The sequence below is a fragment of the Xenopus tropicalis genome, chromosome 1, assembly GCF_000004195.4.
Source record: "Xenopus tropicalis strain Nigerian chromosome 1, UCB_Xtro_10.0, whole genome shotgun sequence".
In the NCBI taxonomy this organism is placed as follows: Eukaryota; Metazoa; Chordata; class Amphibia; order Anura; family Pipidae; genus Xenopus; species Xenopus tropicalis.
The window spans coordinates 70,881,716-70,902,795 of NC_030677.2; the positions used below are offsets into that span (position 1 = coordinate 70,881,716).

Consider the following 21,080-nt stretch of genomic DNA (forward strand, 5'->3'; position numbering starts at 1 on the left):
ATTTGATTTAAATTGGGTCTATGGGAGATGGGCTTCCCATAATTTGGAGCTTTCTGGATAAGGGGTTTCTAGATAACAGATGCCATACCTGTACATACATTTTCTGAGCTGATAAATAAACACACAGACTGCGGTTTAATATCCCAAGATTCTAAATAAAATGACACTGAACATGTAGAGAAATGCAAAGGAAGCTTGCATACCTCATAAAGTTCTAAGCAGACTGCGTCAATAAATCCAACCTGCATGCTGGGTATTTTGTCTTTCTTTTCTCTGTTCATCAGGTCCTGAAAGAGATCATTTAAAAAGTGTAGGCAGTGTATAGGGATGTCGGCTTTCAGACTTCACTTTAGGACACTAAGCAGGATCTAGTTTGGCAGCTCATCATATGGAAAATATAGAACTACCTAAGCACCGTACTTCAGTCAACTGTGAATGGTGTGTGTATATGTGTCTGTGTGCGTGTAAATGGTTCTTTGAAAAGTACTATATATATATGAAAAACATCCTCTGTTCCCATATTCGCCCCTTTCAGCTCAGGAAATATACTGTGAGATGACTTCGAGCGGTAAAACACATCTTGTGGTATAATAACATGCAATAAATATTGCCCAGTGTATTTATAACTTGTGTGTAGGGAGCTCTGAGCCAAACCAATTTACTGAGGTAACAAACCGACATTATTTTCATAAGCAACTGAGGAGCAATAAGCACTGCGCAAGTGCACTGGGTACTTGCTAATATCTGGCATGACCAATGGTCCCCAAAGAGCCGTTTGGAAACCACAGCAGTAGTCTTTTCATTAGGCTGCAAAATCCCAGCAATTGGTATGTTAGTGTGCAAACCAAATACACTAATATTTGTGCATTCCTTGTGCCCTCTAACTGCCAAATAAAATAAACTGGCTGACAGTTATTAGGTGTACGAGAATATTTAGTAAAGTCTTCTCTCTCCACAACAGAATTAAAACATAACACCAGATCTGTCAAAGAAATTATACCATTTGGCTTCGATTTCCCAAACGCATTTGATGGTTAGTACATCCTAAACCCAGGGGGATACTGGGGATTATGTGTCAGATTTTCACAAACAAAACTGGGGGGAAGAAATTGCCTCAGATTTTCGGAAAATAAATACCAATTCAGACTGGGGGGATTGTCTCTAGTTAAACTAGGCAAACGTTGCTTCAAAGGAAACTAAACCTACAAAGCCATTTGCTTTATATAAAAGAGCCACTAAAAGCCAAAATGGACTTGTAACGGTTTCACAAGCTTATTGCAAATATATATGTACACATCAGGCTTCCTGCCTCAAAGCCTACTGAATGTCCCTGCAGTGGGCCTCAATAAGGGGCAGATTTATAAATGCAAACTGGGGAATCCTAGAGGATTACTGGAAGTCTGATGTTTATCACAGTTACTAAATAATAAACAGTAGTCTTTTAACTAATTTGCCTTTGAAAAATGTGCCAGTTAAACAAATACACACAACAGAGAGTTATCTCATATCAGTTGAGTGTACAAAATGTAAATATGGCAGCATCTAATCCATGTTGTGTTCCATACTATAAATTGCAACCAAGATTTTTAGATCTATAAAGGAAGTGCAATCTAGAGCAATTCAGTTAAATACCATAACAACTGCATATTGTACTGCGCTAGTGCCATCTGTTGGTTGAATGGTTTCTGCCCATTTGTAACAGTTTTATGTATAGGATATTCTGTATACTGTTCTAGTTGGCGCCATCTGTTTGTTGAAAAATGCTGGCTCGTTGGCAATTTGTATAATGGTAATAGAAAGTATCACACTATATACATTGTGTCATTGACATGCATGATGCTGGGTGTGGAATGCTGAGGGAGGCTGATGAAAAGATTCCCTTGTCATAATTCATTTATGCATGGAAATTGAAATGCTTGTAAGTACCTACCTGCACAGGTAAACAGATAGGCACTTTGGAGGTGTGATGAGTATTAACATGATTGTTACATTTAAAGGAGAAGCACAATCTCTGCTCCATGCAGATTTAATTTGCATGGTGAGTGTAGTTAGTCATTATGGTGGGTTAGAATTGGTAACAAAAGCTCAATTCAAGTTCAATTTAATATGGGCAGTGGCAATTGTGTTTAGGAGTACCATCTATATGAACTGGTCTGCTGTAATCAGTGGGAGGATCTGGGGTGGCTTGGGCAGTTAGTTGTATTTGATGTTATTTGTGTATATATTCACACCTGTACTAATGAATGGGCACTTGAGGCAATCCTAATCGTGTGGAGCATAATACATGTGCTCACATTTATTTATTTCCTGTTATTTATATAGCGCTTGATATTTCCGCAGAACTTTACAGAGATAATACATCACATAGTGTGTTATGGTATTCAGCTAAATTGTTTTGATTTTTTTTTTATTGTGTGTGCTGCCTTTATAGATCTAAAAAATCTTAGACATACAGTAACCTCTGATGCCATTTTTTGTGCCAGTGAGTCTGCCTTGGGCTGATATGACATTTTCACATCCATTGTGAATGAATAAAGGTGAATAATACCCATTACTAAAAAACCCATATGTAATAAAAGACACAAAAGGGTTGATTCACTAAAGGTCGATATTTCGAGCAATATTTATATTATGTGCTAAAAATTTTATCGCGTCTTATTTTTCATGTCTTAACGAACGATTCACTAAAAGTATACTTGCGTTAATTTAGACGCGAAGCTGTTTGCGTTAAGTCTCGAAGACTACTTTCGTACGGTATTTGATGCAACGTGCACTAATTAACGCAGCGCGCACAGAATGTCACCGCATGCGAAAAAACGCACGCCATATTAGCCATACACGCCATTACTTTTGGAAAACTACTGTTCAGAAAATGACCATTTCCCTGCAAACTGGCGGCTGCGTCACTCTAGGCCCAACACATACTTGAATAAATCACACTGCAAAGTTCATATTGTGTTGCCAAAAGCTCATGAACTGTACTTTTCTATAATTACCGCCTGCCCCAAGTAGGTGTTAATTTTCGCACAGACTAATGAGATATTTAGCACATCTAAGTGTTTGTAAATCATGCGTTAGTATTATTTCTGCATGCTCTATTAACGTAATGCGGTAAAATTAACGCATTCTGTTGTGTGCTATTTAACGCATGCGATAATGCTTTAGCGAATCGCGTGTTTTTTTGTGTTCATTTTAACGCAAAAAAGCATGCGATAAGCCTTATTGCACTTTAGTGAATCAACCCTAAAGTTTGCCCAATAGCGACCACTAAGATGTTTGTACATTTGTACAGCATGATGGAAATCTTCTTTTGTTGATATCTTACAGACCTATCACAAACTCCTGGCTACTCCCCTCAAGAATGAGATCTTGCATTCTTGAAAATTTGCACCATATTGTCTTGTGGTTGCAATTTGTGGCAAGAGTCTAGCACAGGTGGTGTATCACCATCAAGGTACATGAACATGTTGGTGATGGAGAAGGAATGACTTTGGGGATGTTATTGAAGCACATATAGTAGGGGAATGTACAGTTCATATGCAGGAGAAGAAAGCATCAGAGTTGATGATATATGCTTGGAACTAGTGGGAGCCGACTTCTGTATACCAACAAAAAGAATACACTTCCTGTGGAGTTGCACATAAATGTTATATGTGTTCTCAGCACAACCGGGTATCCACATCCTCACTATGAACTGTGGCGAAGTGGTCAAAGGTTACAGCAGTGCAGAAAGATTGTTCTCTTTTATTTTACACCCCTATGTATAAATTTGTTTTATGACGCAAGCACCTTATCTGAATTAAATATTTCATACTTACTATTGGTTCAATATTAAGTTCCCTCCTCTCTTTATCCCCTTGGTCATAAAACTCTGAGGCTACAAGTTCAGCTATCTGAAAAGCAAAAAAAAGAACATTCTTTCCATCTATTGTAAGATTTAGCTTGATTATAGATCACATCATTCTCTCTCCAGTGACGCCGCCTACATAAACACACAAAGTCTAGACAAGAAACTCCATTATACACTGAAATGTCATTCTGTCAAAGGATCAGATTTTTGATCCAATTCAGGTTGCTAAGATTGCTATAATCACATTTTCAGAAGTTGCAGAGCATCTCATGTGCCTGTGCCTATTTTTCTTGCTCAGGGTTTAGAGTAACCATATCAAAGCAAATCATATAAAATACCTTTTACCTACCTAGGATGCTGGGATTTAGAGTGTCTCAGTATGTTAAGGATGTCACTGCCTAAACCTCCCAGATCAGTTTGTAAGCAGCAGTATACAGTTTGATAGGCTGTTTAATAAAGTAAACAAGTCACTTGAAGGTACTGAAGTATATATCTCTGATTTCACACTGACAGAGCGCATTTTAGAAATGGTTATACATGGAGCCAATCTCCCAAACACACATGGATCTAATTATACTTTATGGGAGCTGGTTCTGAGATAGACTGATTGCTATCACGTGGTCTTGTCACCATACCGAAGAGAGGAAATAAAGATCACTCTACTGCAAACTATGAACAAGCCCAAGACTTGTTACTGCTACCTATATTGCATAAATATTCTTATCTTATTATAAGATTGTTTTAGTTTTACATAGCAAGACTATAACAGCACAAAATATGATCTATTACAGCACTCACCCAAACCCATAAGCAGCAGTATTCTTTCCAGCAAAATGCATGAATTCCCCTTTGAAATTAAAGGTATGTTCTAATATTATTATGTATGTGATGAAAGTATATATTCACTGGGGTCAGTAAAGTCCCTTGACTTCTAACCTGGAGATGGGCCTGGGAATCCCAGCACCCATACCCTGTGCTCAGTTTCATAGTATGTAATCGTCCACGTCAACACTGAAAGCCCACTACTGCCAGCTGTGCTGCAGGGATCTGTCTTAAACAGATTCATTATAGCTGCACACTTATCCCTGCGTATACCCTTTATTGTCCCTCCCCCAAACATAAAAACTCACATAACGTTATGAGGAATGAGGTAGGATAAAATTTCCTAACACAGCTAATTTAGTGGAAGAATACGGTGTGCATAGTTTAAAGGACAGCCATCTTTCACTGAACTACTGTATATGGAGAACACAGGTGGAAAAAGCCATAGGAGACACAACAGCGCAAGACCAAAAAAGAGAGGCATATTCTACAGTAACTTTACAGAACCATATGGTTCTCATTTTAGGGTCAGAAGGAATATGTATTTCTGGCTTGCTGAAGGCTTTCATTTAGCTTTCACTATCTAAACTTGATAGGAATTTGTCTTCGTGGAAAACATGTAGAGTGTCTGAATTGTATTTGAAGCAGCTTGACTTGTTGCCAAGACTGATACAAAAGGAAAGGAAGCTTCAGCCAGTTAGAAATTCTGATCCTCAAGGTTCTCCCTAACTTGACTGCTTTGACCAAATATCCTTTACATTATCAGCCTTAATCATTAAGATATGCTTCCAGAAAATAATTCATTATTCACACTATCAAACCAATTTGTTTCACAGCAAGTGTGTGTGCTAAGCAAATGTTCCTATGCTCCGATCACAGAAAGTTGTTGATACAGCAGTTATACAGCAAGTTATTTTAAATAACTTTGAATATGGATTGGTGCTTATATACAGATATATACAGACCCGTTGTTGAACTGGCCATGGCTTTGTTATTGCAGACAGATCACAAGCCGTCATCAGCATTGCTCTGCATTAGGCACAAGACAAAGAAGGAACTGTAAGCATGACATAGTACCCATCCATTTTTTTGCATTACAAAATCAAGCCTGTGGATATGCCTCCCTATCCATACACAATCAGGCTAGAAATGGTATTTGTAATGAATACAGTAAATACTAGAACTCGTTCACATATATCTGTTGCACTGCTGTATGTTGCTGAATAATATTGTTGCATATAAATAGCTGTGGCCTTGTCAGCTCCTTATGACCTTGAGTAAGTCTGTTCCTCACACCCTCAGGCACCAACTGTTCTGTTGTACAGAACGTTCAGAAGTTCACTGGAATTATTGGGGCAGAAACATTCTAATTCCAATTCAATTAAGTAAAATTTGCAGCGTTCTAATATATATATATATATATATATATATATATATATATATATCAGTGTTATTCTGTACTTACAAGAACAGTTCTTTTTGTGAAGGATCATCCCATTTGAATTTCTTCTTATTCACTAATTCAAAGAAATCACTTCTTCGCCTTGAATAAAAAATAGTTGTTATTATTCACTTATGTGAATATAATGCATAAATACCATGTGACGATGCTAACTGACTGTGCTTATAAATACACTCACCTGAAGATGTAAAGTTTTTCCTTCAGCCCAACACACTGCTACATTATAGTTTTCTGCATGGCATTTATGGCTATGTTTTCTAGCTTTGTGTGGCCTGCTCCCAACCCAATCCAGCAATCCATTTTTGTTTATAGACACTCCGTCCCATCTCTGACATTATGAAGGGAGCAGGGTGGAGCAGGCATAGTAAGGTTGTGGGCAGGGACAGCAGAAGGAAGAGCTTGACCCAAACCCACCCATGACCCCACATCTTGCAAAGATGTCAGCCCAACCCATCCAACCAGTAGGTTTCAGGCCAACCCACACATCTGTGTAACCTTTTTTTGTTAAATAATTGTAACTTTGAAATTATACCCCAGATTGTAATAAATGAATGTAAAGTGCTGCTTAGCTAGCTTAGCTTGCTGGTGCTGTAAAATTAAATGATGATGATGAACAGCCTTGTCCAAATGCCCCTCATGCAAGATGTTTCTGGCCCGGACAAATTTTATCGTAACAGAGAAGTACATGGGGTCCAGGCTAGCAGGCTCAGAGCCATAAAAATGACCTAGAGGGCTGAATTCAGCTCCAAGGAGAAAAAATGAAATGTTTTTTATAACAGTACTAAAAAAATAGCAAATATTTCCACTTATATTTTCAGCTGTTAAGTGCTGCCAAAAATATCACAAAAGCCAAACTCAAATTGATGAGTCACACAGCCTACAGATACCATCAACCCATCTCCTAGCTATGCAACAGTGTTAATTATTGATGGATTTTACACAAACCTCCCATTAGCCCATACATTTTTTAAGAGAAAAAAACTCCCAAACACTGTAAAAGATTTTTACGCTAAAAAATGGCTAGGAGAATGGGCAGCAAACTAACAAAGTCTTATGCTGTTTGACATTTCATGTACTGTAGAAAGGCAAACTTCCGTTTCTTCACTCCTTGTGCTTAAGAACAGCTGCTTGCTCCTGCCCTTTTTTTTCCTATGGCTACTTTAAAGCACAGCAGGATGTCGTTCTGAGAGCTCGTAAAATCAGCAGTGCGCAGGGAAGCTCTGCCAAGACACTTTCATTTATATATTTGTGAATGTTTCAAAATACACATAGCAGCCATGGTTTTCCTATTAAAGTGTTTAAATCAAACAAGCTACAGTTATTTTATCTTTTAATTCATTTAAAAAATAAATGAGCAGGCGCAGCTTACTTAATGTATAGTGCCAAATCAGTAGCAAGGATGGCTTGTTTTATCATCTTCAGAACAGTCTTGTAGTCTTGAACAGAAAGCCCACTTAGAATCTGGTTACCCTAAAAGCAGAAATATTCTCTATGAGTTTTAAAATGCAATAAGACAAAATATCCTGGGATGTAACAATATAATTAAGATTTATTGATGCTGTATATGTCCTTACACAGTGCCACATATTGTACATCACTAAAAAATATTTTTCTACAGAAATAGCTATGCCTCAAAGCACCTAATTAAAATGTGGTACCAGAAGAACAGGAAGGAAGCAAAGTCAAACAGGCTTCTATTTCTTTATATATATCTATTAAAGTTGCTAGAGGACCCTGCCAGGCTCTAGTTGGGTTAAAAATTAGGGGGGCTAATTTACTAGAATGCTAAGTCGTTCACTATATTTCTTGAGCTTAGTGCCATTTTAACAGATTCACTAACTTGGCTTAAGGAGGTATAAAAGACCTAACTTTGCTCACTATACTCCCTTAATTAATGAAAATTCTAATCTCCAGATAAAGCAGAGCTTTGAACAAAGTTTGCTTTGCCCTGAAATATGGTCATATCCTCCATAGCACATAACAAGGTTGCACATATACAGATGTTTTGATCATAAACTAGCCCTTGACTTTAGCTGACCGTACATTTAAAGTTCCACTCATTTGTCAACCTTGCAGATATGCCCACTGTGAATTGGGTGATATTGCTTTAATCCGATTGTTGGGCCCGTGGCAAAACTACAGCATTCCAAGCATTTGCATTTATAATACTCAGCTATACCCAGGAAGTAACTGAACTACCATCACTGAACTCCATTCAAAGTATGCTTACCTGACTGTTTAGTATCATTAGGCACTGGTCAAAATGGTGGTTCTCCATGATAGAATGACAGTATAGCTGTGCTAGAGGATGTTCACTTCTGGTGGGAAAAGAAACCATAAATTTGTAGATTTCTAACTTTTCACGGCAAACAATTTTAGCCTCTGGTTGATTTAAACAAACAGAAACATGAAAGAAAATATACATTGCATATCTGCCAATACACATTAAATACCATTTTTAATAGTTTTAGGTTATCTGTAAATTAAATTGCTATTGAAAGCACAGTTTGCACTGATGGTTCTAACTCTTAAACAATGTAGTAGACTAGAATTGCAGTATTGGTGAGAGGAATGCTGGCATTGTAGCAGACAGAAGCACTGCAGAAAGGTACAAACACTACATTTAATGGCAATTACATTAAAAAATAATTTTAATTAAAAACACTGAAAATGTTTAATTAACGCCCACCAGAAAAAGATGCTGCTGCCTGGATGCCAGTACAGGCCAAGAAGTGGAGCTTGTGAGATAAATATTGCCCCTGTCTGGAGGTAGTGATGATACTTATTGCTTTTTCAAACAATAACTGTGGCTGAGTTAAGCTGGAGTAGTGTACAACTTGTTTTTGGCCAAAGGGCCAGAATAAAGACTTTACATTACATTACATTAACATTTATTTATAAAGCGCCAACATATTCCGCAGCGCTGTACAATAAGTGGGTTACATACATTGGACATACAGAGTAACATATAAAGCAATCAATAAACGATACAAGAGGTGAAGAGGGCCCTGCCCAAAAGAGCTTACAATCTACAAGGAGAAAGGGTTGAGACACAAGGTGTGGGAATGGGCATGACCAGAGTTGTGAGAGGTGTGGCACAGGGTATTGCTAAACTAGATTAGGGTAAGCCTCTCTAAATAAATGTGTTTTTAGAGATTTCTTGAAGGCAGAGAGATTGGGAGAAAGTCTGACAGTTTGTGGGAGCGAATTCCAGAGAAGGGGGGCAGCCCTTGCAAAGTCTTGAATGCGAGCGTGTGAGGAGGGAATGAGAGAGGAGTTGAGGAGCAGGTCAGTAGAGGAGCGTAACAAGCGGGTTGGATGGTACCTAGAGATGAGTTCAGAGATGTAGGGTGGGGCAGAGTTATGGACTGCTTTAAATGTGAGGGTCAATAGCTTGAATTTTATCCTGGATGGTAGGGGAAGCCAGTGCAGGGATTGGCAGAGCAGCATGGCAGAGGAGGAGCGGTTGGAGAGGTGTATGAGCCTGGCAGCAGTATTCATTATGGACTGGAGAGGGGAAGGCCAATTAATAGGGAGTTACAGTAGTCCAGGCGAGATATTATAAGAGAGTGAATAAGAATAAGTGAATAAGTTATTGTGCCCACTATTGTTACAGTGCCGGGCTATCATCCTCAGAGGCAAAACTCCCAAATGGGGAAACTGCAGCATTACAGGTATAATCTGTAATAAATGAGCAGCACTTAAATAACACCTTTTCTTTATCCATACACCTTTACAAAGATTCAGGCAATTGGGTGTCTTTCCAATATTTTATTCTGTAACATGGCTGTATTAATAGCTCTATGAAAGATTCAGCAATTTCAACTGATTCTAGTGAACTCATTCCACTGGACTGGAAAACGCCTTTGAAGAAGTTGATTCTTCATAAAAGTCATGTTGAACAATAAGAAAACATTTTTTGCACAATTCCATTGACGTCCAAGGGACAGAATGACTGTATTGTCATTTTAAAGGCAATTGATTATTTCTACTTGTTTGCGCATAAAACAACTTTAGGCCTCCAGCAGTATTTCAGATACAGTTACATAGTTACATAGGGTTGAAAAAAGACCAGAGTCCATCAAGTTCAACCCATCCAAGTAAACCCAGCACACACAACCCACACCTACCAATCTATACACTCACATACATAAACTATATATACAACTACTAATACTAACTGTAGATATTAGTATCACAATAGCCTTGGATATTCTGATTGTTCAAGAACTCATCCAGGCCCCTCTTAAAGGCATTTGTTGTTTAATGTGACTGGGTTTAAAGACCAAGAGCATTTTATACATAAATAATTTTGTCAAAATTGGTAAGCGCCTTTAATGGATGCTTTTTTTTTTCCTGATCTTTTTGAACCAGCAATTTTGACATTGGCAGTATATATATAACCCACTGCTTTAAAGTAAACACAGATGAAAAAAGACATTTTTAAACTTGTTCTGCTATTTGCACAGTTGCACACATTGCCTTTAAAAAACAGTATATGTACCACTAGAGGGCACTATAGTACACAAAGTTCACTTGTAAAAGGGACTTTAATGTGCAGCTTTACACTTTACACTATGAACTAAAATGGCACTTTTATTTTATTTTCATAACAGGAACTGAAGCTATCATATAACAAGAGAAGGTGATGACCTTTTTTTCAAGGAATTAAAGATGTTATTAACATGACTGGAGGATGGTGTACTCGGGCCTTTACATTAATACAATTCTAATGGGATTATTTATCAATTTTCAATTTTGTGATTTCAAGTTTGTATTTATAAATCAAATAAACCCGCATTTTGAATGCTTGTTTATTAATGTAAATTTGTTTGAATAAAAAAAATTGAATACTTTGAATTTTCTAGTTTACAAACTCAAATAGAACTCGGAAACTCGAATATCTCGAATTAAAAATATGGCTTGACTTTGCCTTAGGACATCTCCCATTGACTTCTATTTAAAATTGCAAGCTTAGATGGCGAAGTTTTACATTCAAGTTTTCGGGTTTTTTGCATCTAATTAATACCAGACATTCGAGTTTTTAAATCATAATTTGATTTTGGGTTTTTTTTAGCACAAAATAAAAAACTCAAATCGTGAAAAATCACCCCCTAAGTGTAAGCTGCAAGTGTTGCTATCTCTGAGTTACATATCTGAAATTGAAAATTTACTCTATTGGTTTTTACTTTAGGTGGTTGTCACCAAATATATGATGATGAGAAAAGTCTCCAGAAATACTTTTTCAACTTTAAAAGCTGGTGCTATATGGTGGTGGTAAGATGCATTTAGCCCCTGAATTGTGGCCTATACTGGGGATGTTCACTTTTAGGACAAATGTCTGAATGTGAATAGCCTATGTCATTACAAACATTTTTTTATCATTTCAGTCCTAAAGAAACAAGCTGGGGGGTCACTGACCCCTTGTTAGAGACAGTGGACCCTGCCAACAGGATGATGAAGTAGTATGTTTGGAAACTAGTGCTACTATGTACATCACTTTAATTTGCAGTGCTTAATATTTTTTGGCATTCTGCAGGGGGCAGAATCAGGAAACCAAGCAGACAAGGAATGGGAAGTTTGTTCTTGAAAAAACCTTCACTTTAAAAAAATCAACATTCGAAAAATGTTTTTCATTTTATGGGCTGTTCACTTTTGGACTTTTGTCCAAATGTAAACATCCCCTGTAAATATTTAAAAATATGATTTTTACTAAAACAGCCTCTACAGGGCAAAAGCCACTATTCTGTCAACAAATATAAAATACAAAATATAGTTATGTATCTTCCACAAATGGGAAACACACATGCACACTCTCCACAGATAACACCAGTATGGCTCATGCTATGGGCATAGCAGGTTAAAGTGTTTGTACGTTCTTGTACCCACTTCTAAGTCTGTCATCTGACTTTGAGGGCCAGAACATTCTGTTCTTTTGATACCTACAACTGCCAGACAGGATACCTTAATTTTGGGTCCCTGCATTTAAAGTGGGATATTTTGGATAATGGTACCTCATAGCAGATCATTTATAATGTTCTTATTTTCTTAGAACGGGATCCCTTATCCAGAAACCCATTATCCAAGTTTTGAATTACAGAAACGACATCTCCCATAGACTCTATTTTAATTCAAAGTCAAATTGAATGGTTACCTTTTCTCTGTAATAATAAAACAGTACATTGTACTAAGACATAATTATCCTTATTGCAGGCAAAATAATTCTATTGGGTTTATTTTATGTTTAAATTATTTTTTTAGCAGATTTAAAGCATGATGGTACAAAGTACAGTAAGACTCCTTATCTAGAATACCTGTATGTAATCTTTAAAAACGGTAAAAAAAAGGTATGCATACAACATAGAACTTATTCTTATATAGTGCTTTTTAGAGTACAGAATTCTTAGGAATTCTTTGCACCACAAAATCACATGTATCACATTGTATTTATGAACTTACTATTGTGGAGCTCATGTAGTTTACTAACCAATTTCATTTGCTGTCATATACAGTCTATGCAGAAAAATCCCCTAACAAATTACACCCAACAGCCAGAATTTAGGAACATCAATAACTCAGTCAATGAAATGACCAGTTTATTAATACATCTGTTTATGTACAAGCCCTCTCTGTCCCTGGACGATCGGAGCTGTGCATGATTGCTCTAGATATTTACTCTATTCATCCCCTGCTCTCTGTGTAAAATAAGGAACAGCAGAACTTTTCTTCGTTAAATGTGAAATTAGCATATTAGGGGGTTCTTAATTTGTTTTTAGCCTAGTTCCAAACAGGGTTTAAAGCAAATTTCCTGGCTTTTGTAATTACACATTTGCACAGGGATGATTTTATTTGGCAGGCCAAATGAAACAACAATCTGATACAAACTTTGACTGCAGCAAATCCTAGTTTAAAAAGGAATTTACACCCTCTTTAAAAGCAGGCTTTCTATTTCTTTTATTTCCCGGCAAAAAGGCATTACAGTACAAGGATATAGATTACAGAGGGTACAGAACATTTTCTCCATATTTTTACTGCAAATTTGCCAGATGGAGAAAAAGGGATTAATTTGTTAAATCAGGTGCAGCTTAAAAATCTAAGCCCACCTGGGATGACAGATGTGATGCCCTAAGGGTTATATCCCCTACAGCAGGGTCAGCTCCTTATCTGCCAAGTTTTCCTGACAGTATAGCCCACGTAGATCTAGAAAGGGATGTTAATTATCTCATCATTCAATTTATTTTCATAAAGCAACGACTTGCCACCCAAATCCTTTGCCATGTAATTCCCATCAGCTACAGTAAACACACATTTCCTTTTAAATTGCACATAAGCACAGACAATATAACCTCACCGCTACACCAATTAATTTCTCTACTTTATAAAAACTTCTTCTTTGGAAAGTAATACAAGTCTTTTTCTAATTTAACTTACTACATAAGGATAAATGAGGTGGGGGTATTCACTTTAAGAATAGCCCACAATTCAAGAGGAGGGGGATCATTGCCCAAAAAATCCCTAGTAAGGATGGTATCACCTAGATGGCAAATCTCAGTGTACATACACAATAAAGCCAAAATGTAGACTTATTATTTTTGAAAACTGTGTTGGTAGAATAGCAGCATCATATGTGCCAAGAAATAGGGTGACTATTGTGCAGATAGCTTTCAGTAAATATTTATTGCCTAGCCTGAAGATTCAGTGACACGGGGAGAAGATCATGTCCTAAGGACTTTACAGTTTGTTTACAGTCTATCCACCTCAGACCAAATACAAAAGGTGTGAGCAGTGGGCATGTGGATACTCATTTAGTTGGCCCATGGATAACATAGTGTCGGTAATTTGTTCCTTTTTTAGCAGTATTTTTGTTCTTAGTGTAAAAAACTCCAATCAGCCTATTGTGTTATTATGATACTAAAATCTACAATTAGTATTGATGTTGGTATATATAGTTTATGTATAAAGTTTGTGTATAGATAGGTCAGCATAGCTTTATGTGTGTACTGGGTTCACTTGGAGAGGCTTAAATTCGTGGACTTTGGTCTTTTCTCAACCCAACTTAACTATGTAACTATAGCCAACCAGAACAATTCACTAGTTAAAGTGGTGGTTCACCTTTAAGTTAATTTTTAGTATGTTATCAAATGGCTCAATTCTACACAACTTTTCAGTTGGTCTTTATTATTTATTTTTAAGAGTTTTTTTTAATTATTTGCAGTCTTCTTCTAACTCCTTGTAGCTTTCGATTGGGAGTCACTGACCCCAGCAACCAAAAAACTCTGGGAAGCTACAGTTTTATTGTTATTGTTACATTTTATAAGTTATTTTTCTATTCATATTCCTGTCTTGCATTCAAACCACATCTACATCATATTATAAGTTAACTGAAAGATGAACAACCCCTTTAACAATTTTACTAATTTAGCTGTCTAAACATACATCAATTTAGGAAAACTGATAGTTCTCCTTTGTAGACAAATGTAAACAGAGCTCAACATAAGTGCTGTATGTGTCCAGGTATAATTTTGAAATATTTTGTGAGCTTCTACTAAAAAAAGGGATAGAGAATAAAATGTTGACATGAAACATAACAAATACCTAGGCTCGGCCAGTGCAAATGCTAGAATGTAATGGTTGTCCTTGCTATTTTTTACTGCTTAAACATAAGGTGAAATGAATTGGGGGAGCCAGACAGGATTAATGGAGCAGAACAGAAAAATATTTGCTTTTAGTTATGCAGTTACCCAACCTTATTCCATTTTACAAAAATAAAAATGCCATCACCATAGCACTTAGAGTGTTTATTAGTAACGCAAAAATATTCCTTGTTATTGTGCTTTCAGTTCCTAATGCTAACATAACTTTCCAACCACAGAGAGGCCTGGTCTCATGTTAATGATTATAGTTCATTGTGGCAATTTGGTTTCCTGCCCAAGTTCCTTCTGGGTCTTTCTGCCGCACATGTCATGATGTGTATATCAGTAACTGCATTTAGAAGAACAATGACAACAGAGGGCTTTAGTTTCTATTGCAGTGCACTATACACTTATAAAGCACTACTGACTCAATTTGGTATATTACATTACAAACCACAATATGTGTTGCGTTTTATATCATGGCACTTTAGAAAACTTTCATGGCTTTTTATGATATTGTACAAGTCATCACACCATAATGCAGTGAAGTCAAATTATATAAGATTAGTTACAGTAGAAGATTTTAAATGTCTAACTAGCAGCCCCGGCAAAAACAAATGCATGAAATATTACATATTTATTTTATTATGCAATGTCTTGAAATCTGAAAAACCCATTAAAAGGTCAGAGAGTCATTGAGCATGAGCATTCCCCTTGGTGTTGAGAAGCCAATACATTTTTTACACAGGTATACAGGCAGGCTGTGTAGTGCAGCCAACAGCTACAGGAATTGCTACTGAAAAACATCCAACAGACAGGATAGTGCTAGCACAAAGAATGGAATACAAATACAGTGTTTAAATGTATTTTTAAGAGTGCAAATAATAATTAATAAAAAAATGCTGTGCAGCTATTTAGCCATTGATACATTTTATTTTAGAAGAACAAGAGAGGGCATTCACTTGTGTCATTCTCTTCTTGGCTTTAAAATAATAATTCCATCCTGGCAAGAGACTGTCTGCAGCGCATCCATTTAACCACACATACAGTATTTGCACCCATAACTATTTTCTGCTTTATTCAAGAAGGAAAAATAATCACAGGCTAGGGAAATACTTGCTGCTGTGTAGCCCTGACCCACATAGGACACATTGATTAAACTAAGAACCATACTCATGTTCAAAGACATTTAAGTAGCATTTAAAGTGATTATGGTTCAGGTATTGCATAGGTAGGAGCTTAAAATACCTTTCTCTTTAGAATCATTGGTTTTGTTGGCCTTTGATAATAGTAACTGTATCTCAGTTTTAATTGCATTTTTAACTTACCTCTGTATAAAAGAATTGTTAACTCCTCTGTGGTCCAAGTCATGGCTCAAGGTGGCTATCATCAGTGCAAGGATTTCTAGGTCATTTAGCTTACCCTTAAAGAGAAAAATTACAATCATTTTATGTTATTAAGTAATAATTTCTCCCCTTTGAATTTATGATTGTTACATATTTTGTTATATGTGAAATTTACCTATGAGGACATTTAAACAACATGCAATGCTCAGGGATTTTATTACTTATTAAAACTAGTGAAGCTCCATATCTGATGGAACCTTAATTCAAACAAGATATTTGGCCACTGGGCTTTGCTTCCCTGAAGTCTGTTTTAGACAGTTCAGCTTAAATTATTTAAGTACAAAAGCCCCCATTCATACTAACATATAAATACTTAATAATTCTATAATAATATATGTATATATAGAGAGAGAGAATATCCCAGGTCTGTATGTTTTAATGCACATATAAAATACACAATGACTTCGTTGATGACTTACTTCGATTACTTACTTATATACAGTAAATATTTTCCCTTATTATATTTTTCTGTTGTGATTATAATGCAATGCAGGTGAGTGAGCATAAGTAAATAGCAATATCACTTGTAACTGTCTAGTGAGTGTCAGACACTGGTGTCTAGCTTATTAGCCTAAAAACCCTAACAAAATTGGCCCTACTGTGTGTGAATGTGATTTGAGCCTTAGATTGTAAATTCTGCTGGGGCAGGGACTGATGTAAATTATGTATAATCCCTGTAAAGTGCTGTGGAAATGTGTCAGTGCTATATATATATAGCAGAAAATAAAAAAATACAGTGATGCAGTGGACGCCACACTGAGGCAGATTTACTAAAACTTTTCTTATTTTTATGTTTTTCAGAATTTGAAGAAACAAATTTCCACAAATGTGCTAATATATTTACAGAGATTCTACATAAGTCACATCAATCCCTGCCAAAGAAAACTTACACTCTAAGGTCCCTATGACATTCATACTTATTGCAGGAACCAATTCACCTGCTTGTATGTTTTGGAGTGTGGGAGGAAACATGAGTACCTGTAAAAAACCCACTCAGATACAATACAGGGAGCACATACAGACTCCTTGCAGAGACAGCTTAAGACAAGAATTAACTAAGGAGCCCAATGCTGCAGCAGCCCTGTCCCAGGTTGGATTTTCTATACCCAGAACTCTCTTAATCTTTTTAGGTATATATATTTTAATATATGAAAGCCAAAAATAATCTGCAAGAAATTACCTTATAAACTGTGCTTAGTGATTGCATTGGTTATTGATGCTTACTAATGCCAATTGTATCTAATGCTCATTGAAACTTTATTTTAGAAAGAAATGTACCCCCTACTGTAAAATAATTAGATGTATCTCCAATTTGTATGCCTTATATCAAATCACTAGCGTTTGTGACTTTGTATAGTCATGGATTTAGTAACATCTTATATTCTTATATATTGCAGCAAGATGTACAGTACATTATTTCCTGTATATAAACAGTTTATATGATTCATGAAATGAGGGCCCATGTACAAAAATGATAATAAATAACTTAGTTGTCCCTTGGATCTACCTGAATTTTGCCAGTTCTCAGGGCTGCGAACATACACTGGGCTGTATTAAAGGCATGTCTCCAGTTGTGATATGCAACATTTTTTCTATAGTTCTTCTTCACGCTCAGGATCCACCGGCAAAGGGTCTTTTGATGAAAACATAAAAACAGTTGCATTTTTGTTACTGATGTAGTTAATTTGATTTATTAATGGTGGAAAAGAGTTGGCAAAATGCAGAGATATAAATAAGAGACATAAAATACAATGATTACGTAAGTGACAGAATGTGTCTATGCGTAACTGGAACTACAGCACTTCGAAACTGATGTGACCAGAACAGACAGGACCTTTCATGGTTGCTTTTGAATGTGTTGTGTGCCTTCAATAACATTACTGTTGTGTAGGGTTGGCTGGCATAAACAGAACATTTGCAGTCACAAACTGTTTTAAATCCCCAAAGCTAAGCTCCATTCAGGAGCATATTTTTTTTACAGTGTCCCTACCTCATATTTCATTTGGAAGGTCTGCACAAGGTTGAGGTCTGTGAACATTCGGCTTGTGGCTAATGTGGTTTCCATGTCAGAAAGCTCAAAATCGCTGAAGTAGAATTCTGTCAGTTTAAGCGATTGTGCAGATGGCACAATGGCTCCCTTTAAGAAACAAGAAACGTTAATTAGCCAAAGCTATCAGAAAACTCACATGTAAGCTTTTAGAAATGCCTCTGTATGCATAATAAAATCATCTTTTGGCATAGGAAATTCACATTAAACTGACCTGGTCACAATTAGCATGATATACCATCTAAGCATATTTATACTGGCTCTGGTAAGAGGAAACAAAACGTATTGCAAAGAACCAAAGAGTCTAGGCCACTTTTTGGAAAGTGTCATCGGGGGAATTTTATCATTGTGTTCTAGCAGCAACTTTGGTCCCAATACCATTCTACTTCAATACATTATAAAATAAAATCATGCATCTTATTCATACTGTAATTACTGGTCTCCTATACATATGGGAATGCATTTTGCTTATGTGAGTGCTATATTTCTAAATATAAAATAGGTTACATTTTCTCATTACAGTCTTTCTAGGCAGAGATAAAAGACAGCAAATAAGCTCAGCATTTATGACATATTGCAAGTGGTTGTTCAACTCTGAATTACAGTAACTTTAAGTATGTTGTAGAGGGTGATATTCTTAGACAATTTGCAGTTGGTGGTCATTATTTATTTGTGTTTTTTAATTATTTAGGTGTTTATTCATCAGCCCTGCAGTTTGGAATTTCACCAGCTATTTGGTTGCTAGGGTTTCTTACCTTAGCTACCAGGAAGTGATTTGAAAGAGAGACTGGACTATTAGTAAGAAAGGGCCTAAATAGAAAGATAAGTAATAAAAAAATGACAACAACAATAAAATTAGAGTCTTACAGAGCAATAGTATATGGGCTGCTGGGGTCAGTGACCCTCATTTGAAAGCTTGAAATAGTCAGAAGAAGAAAGCAAATAATTGCAAAAACTATATATAATAAAAAAGACCAATTTAAAAGTTGCTTAAAATTGGCCATTCTATAACATACTAACAGTTAACTTGAAGGTGAGCTACCCCCTTTAAAGTTGATAACGGATATTGTTGAAATACACATTTGGACATTGGATGTTCAATAGTCTCTGACAGTAGAGTTGATTTGCTATTATATAGACTCAGCCTTCAATCCACAGCTAGTGAAAAAACAAACACTGCTGATAACTCAAGCAAAAAGAAAGATAAATGTCAAAAGTGAATCAATGACATGTCACACATTCTTTAAAAAAACTGGTCACTGATGTTAAAAAAAAGCCTTTATGTTGTGTTTAGCAGAAAAAAAACTATATATACTACTATATTAGAACTAATACTACTAATCTGGTTTAAAATGGAAGAGGTAAAAATAGGTATAGCATATATAGGGGTTGTTTACCTTTGATTTAACTTTTAGCATGTTGTAGAGAGTGCTATTCTGAAACAATTTGCAAATGGTCTTTATTTTTATTATTTATCATTTTATTCAGCAACTCTTCAGTTTGGAATGTTACCAGCTATGTGGTTGCTAGGGTCCAAATTACCCTCACAGCCATGCAGTGGTTTGAATGTGAAACTGGGATATGAATAGAGGTGGATCTGAATAGAAAGATAAGTAATAAAGTAACGAAACAAAGTAAAGTAACAAAGCAATGACACTGTAGCCTTAAACAGCCAATATTTTTTTACCTTCCAGAGCCAGTGCCCCCCTTTTTAAAGTTGGAAAGAGTCAGAGGAGGAAAGAAAATAATTCAAAAAATGATAAAAAATAAATGAAGACCAACTGAAAAATTGCTAACAACTAGCCATTCTATAACATACAAAAAGTTTTTTTTAGTAGTCGGGAAAGTTTGCTATTCATAATTATATCAAATATAGGTATAAAACTATTACAGCCATGCAGCAAGGTTTTATGAAGGATTGTTTGTACTAAAGTAATATTATTATTCTCTGGGAGATAGTAAAGTTTTTTAGAGCAAAGTGAAGGTGCCTTTAAATTTTACAAAAATAACATTCACCTAACCAACGTGTAAATGCAATTAGCAGACTAGGACTAGATTAAAAAATGTTATATAAATAACAGATGGAGATCTAATCAAGCATATTACTGGATACCAGTCTTGGAGGCAGCTGCTCACTGTAATATAATTTGTTTAAAGAGTCTTGGATGAGATAACACTTTGGCTTTATGGCAAAGTGATCGGCTCCCATCAGTAAATAAACAAAGACGAAACATTTCAGATTAATCTAAACTTCATTAATGGTTTAGCTTGAAAAAAAGAAGCATAAAAGAAACCTAATCAAGATGTGGTGGATGGATTGGATCTCAGTGGCCATATGTCCTTTTTCAACTGCACTTATTGTGCATGATTTACATGCTATACATTAACATGGAGCATTCATTTAATATCCAATGAATTCAGACATAGGGCTTTGTAATTTACAAGGTAAAATCAACTATTATCCACTGAATTATATATGATTGTCAGTGTCACATGGTGAACTTATACTTTGATACTTGCTTTTACAGAAAACTGCCATAGGTGCTTTCCATTCAAGTATTCTATATAGGGAAATAAAATGCTTTTACCGCTGTTACCTGCAGCTCCATTGTTTCTTCCTCAGCAGCAGATGCGTGATATGAAAGAATCTACACCAAAACAAAACTCTGGTTATTCAAAATTAAATTGTACTAAGCAAGGAATTCAATTAGCAAAGTAATCTTTTCATTTCTTTTCAAGACCAGTAGCAAAGGTTGACCTTGGGTGACCACTGTAAACTTTTCCAAGGGAATATATATGGAATGGCTGCTTGAGTGTTATACCATGGTTGTTTGGTGCAGGGTGCATGATCAACATTAAA

General features: G+C 36.1%; 1 protein-coding gene across 5 annotated transcripts in view; it reads right to left on the reverse strand.

The window, feature by feature from the left end:
- pde5a (phosphodiesterase 5A) overlaps positions 1-21,080 on the reverse strand; it is a 107,253-nt gene that overhangs the window by 1,106 nt on the left and 85,067 nt on the right. For 4 of the 5 annotated variants that reach the window (XM_031902313.1, XM_012966045.3, XM_012966026.3 and 1 more), the window contains 10 exon segments: positions 20,809-20,868; positions 18,164-18,310; positions 17,681-17,806; positions 16,096-16,190; positions 8,365-8,452; positions 7,504-7,604; positions 6,138-6,215; positions 5,638-5,701; positions 3,819-3,893; positions 204-287 (listed from right to left, as the gene is read on the reverse strand). In XM_031902313.1, coding sequence (XP_031758173.1) covers positions 204-287; positions 3,819-3,893; positions 5,638-5,701; positions 6,138-6,215; positions 7,504-7,604; positions 8,365-8,452; positions 16,096-16,190; positions 17,681-17,806; positions 18,164-18,310; positions 20,809-20,868 — 918 coding nt within the window. 5 annotated transcript variants of the gene reach the window in all.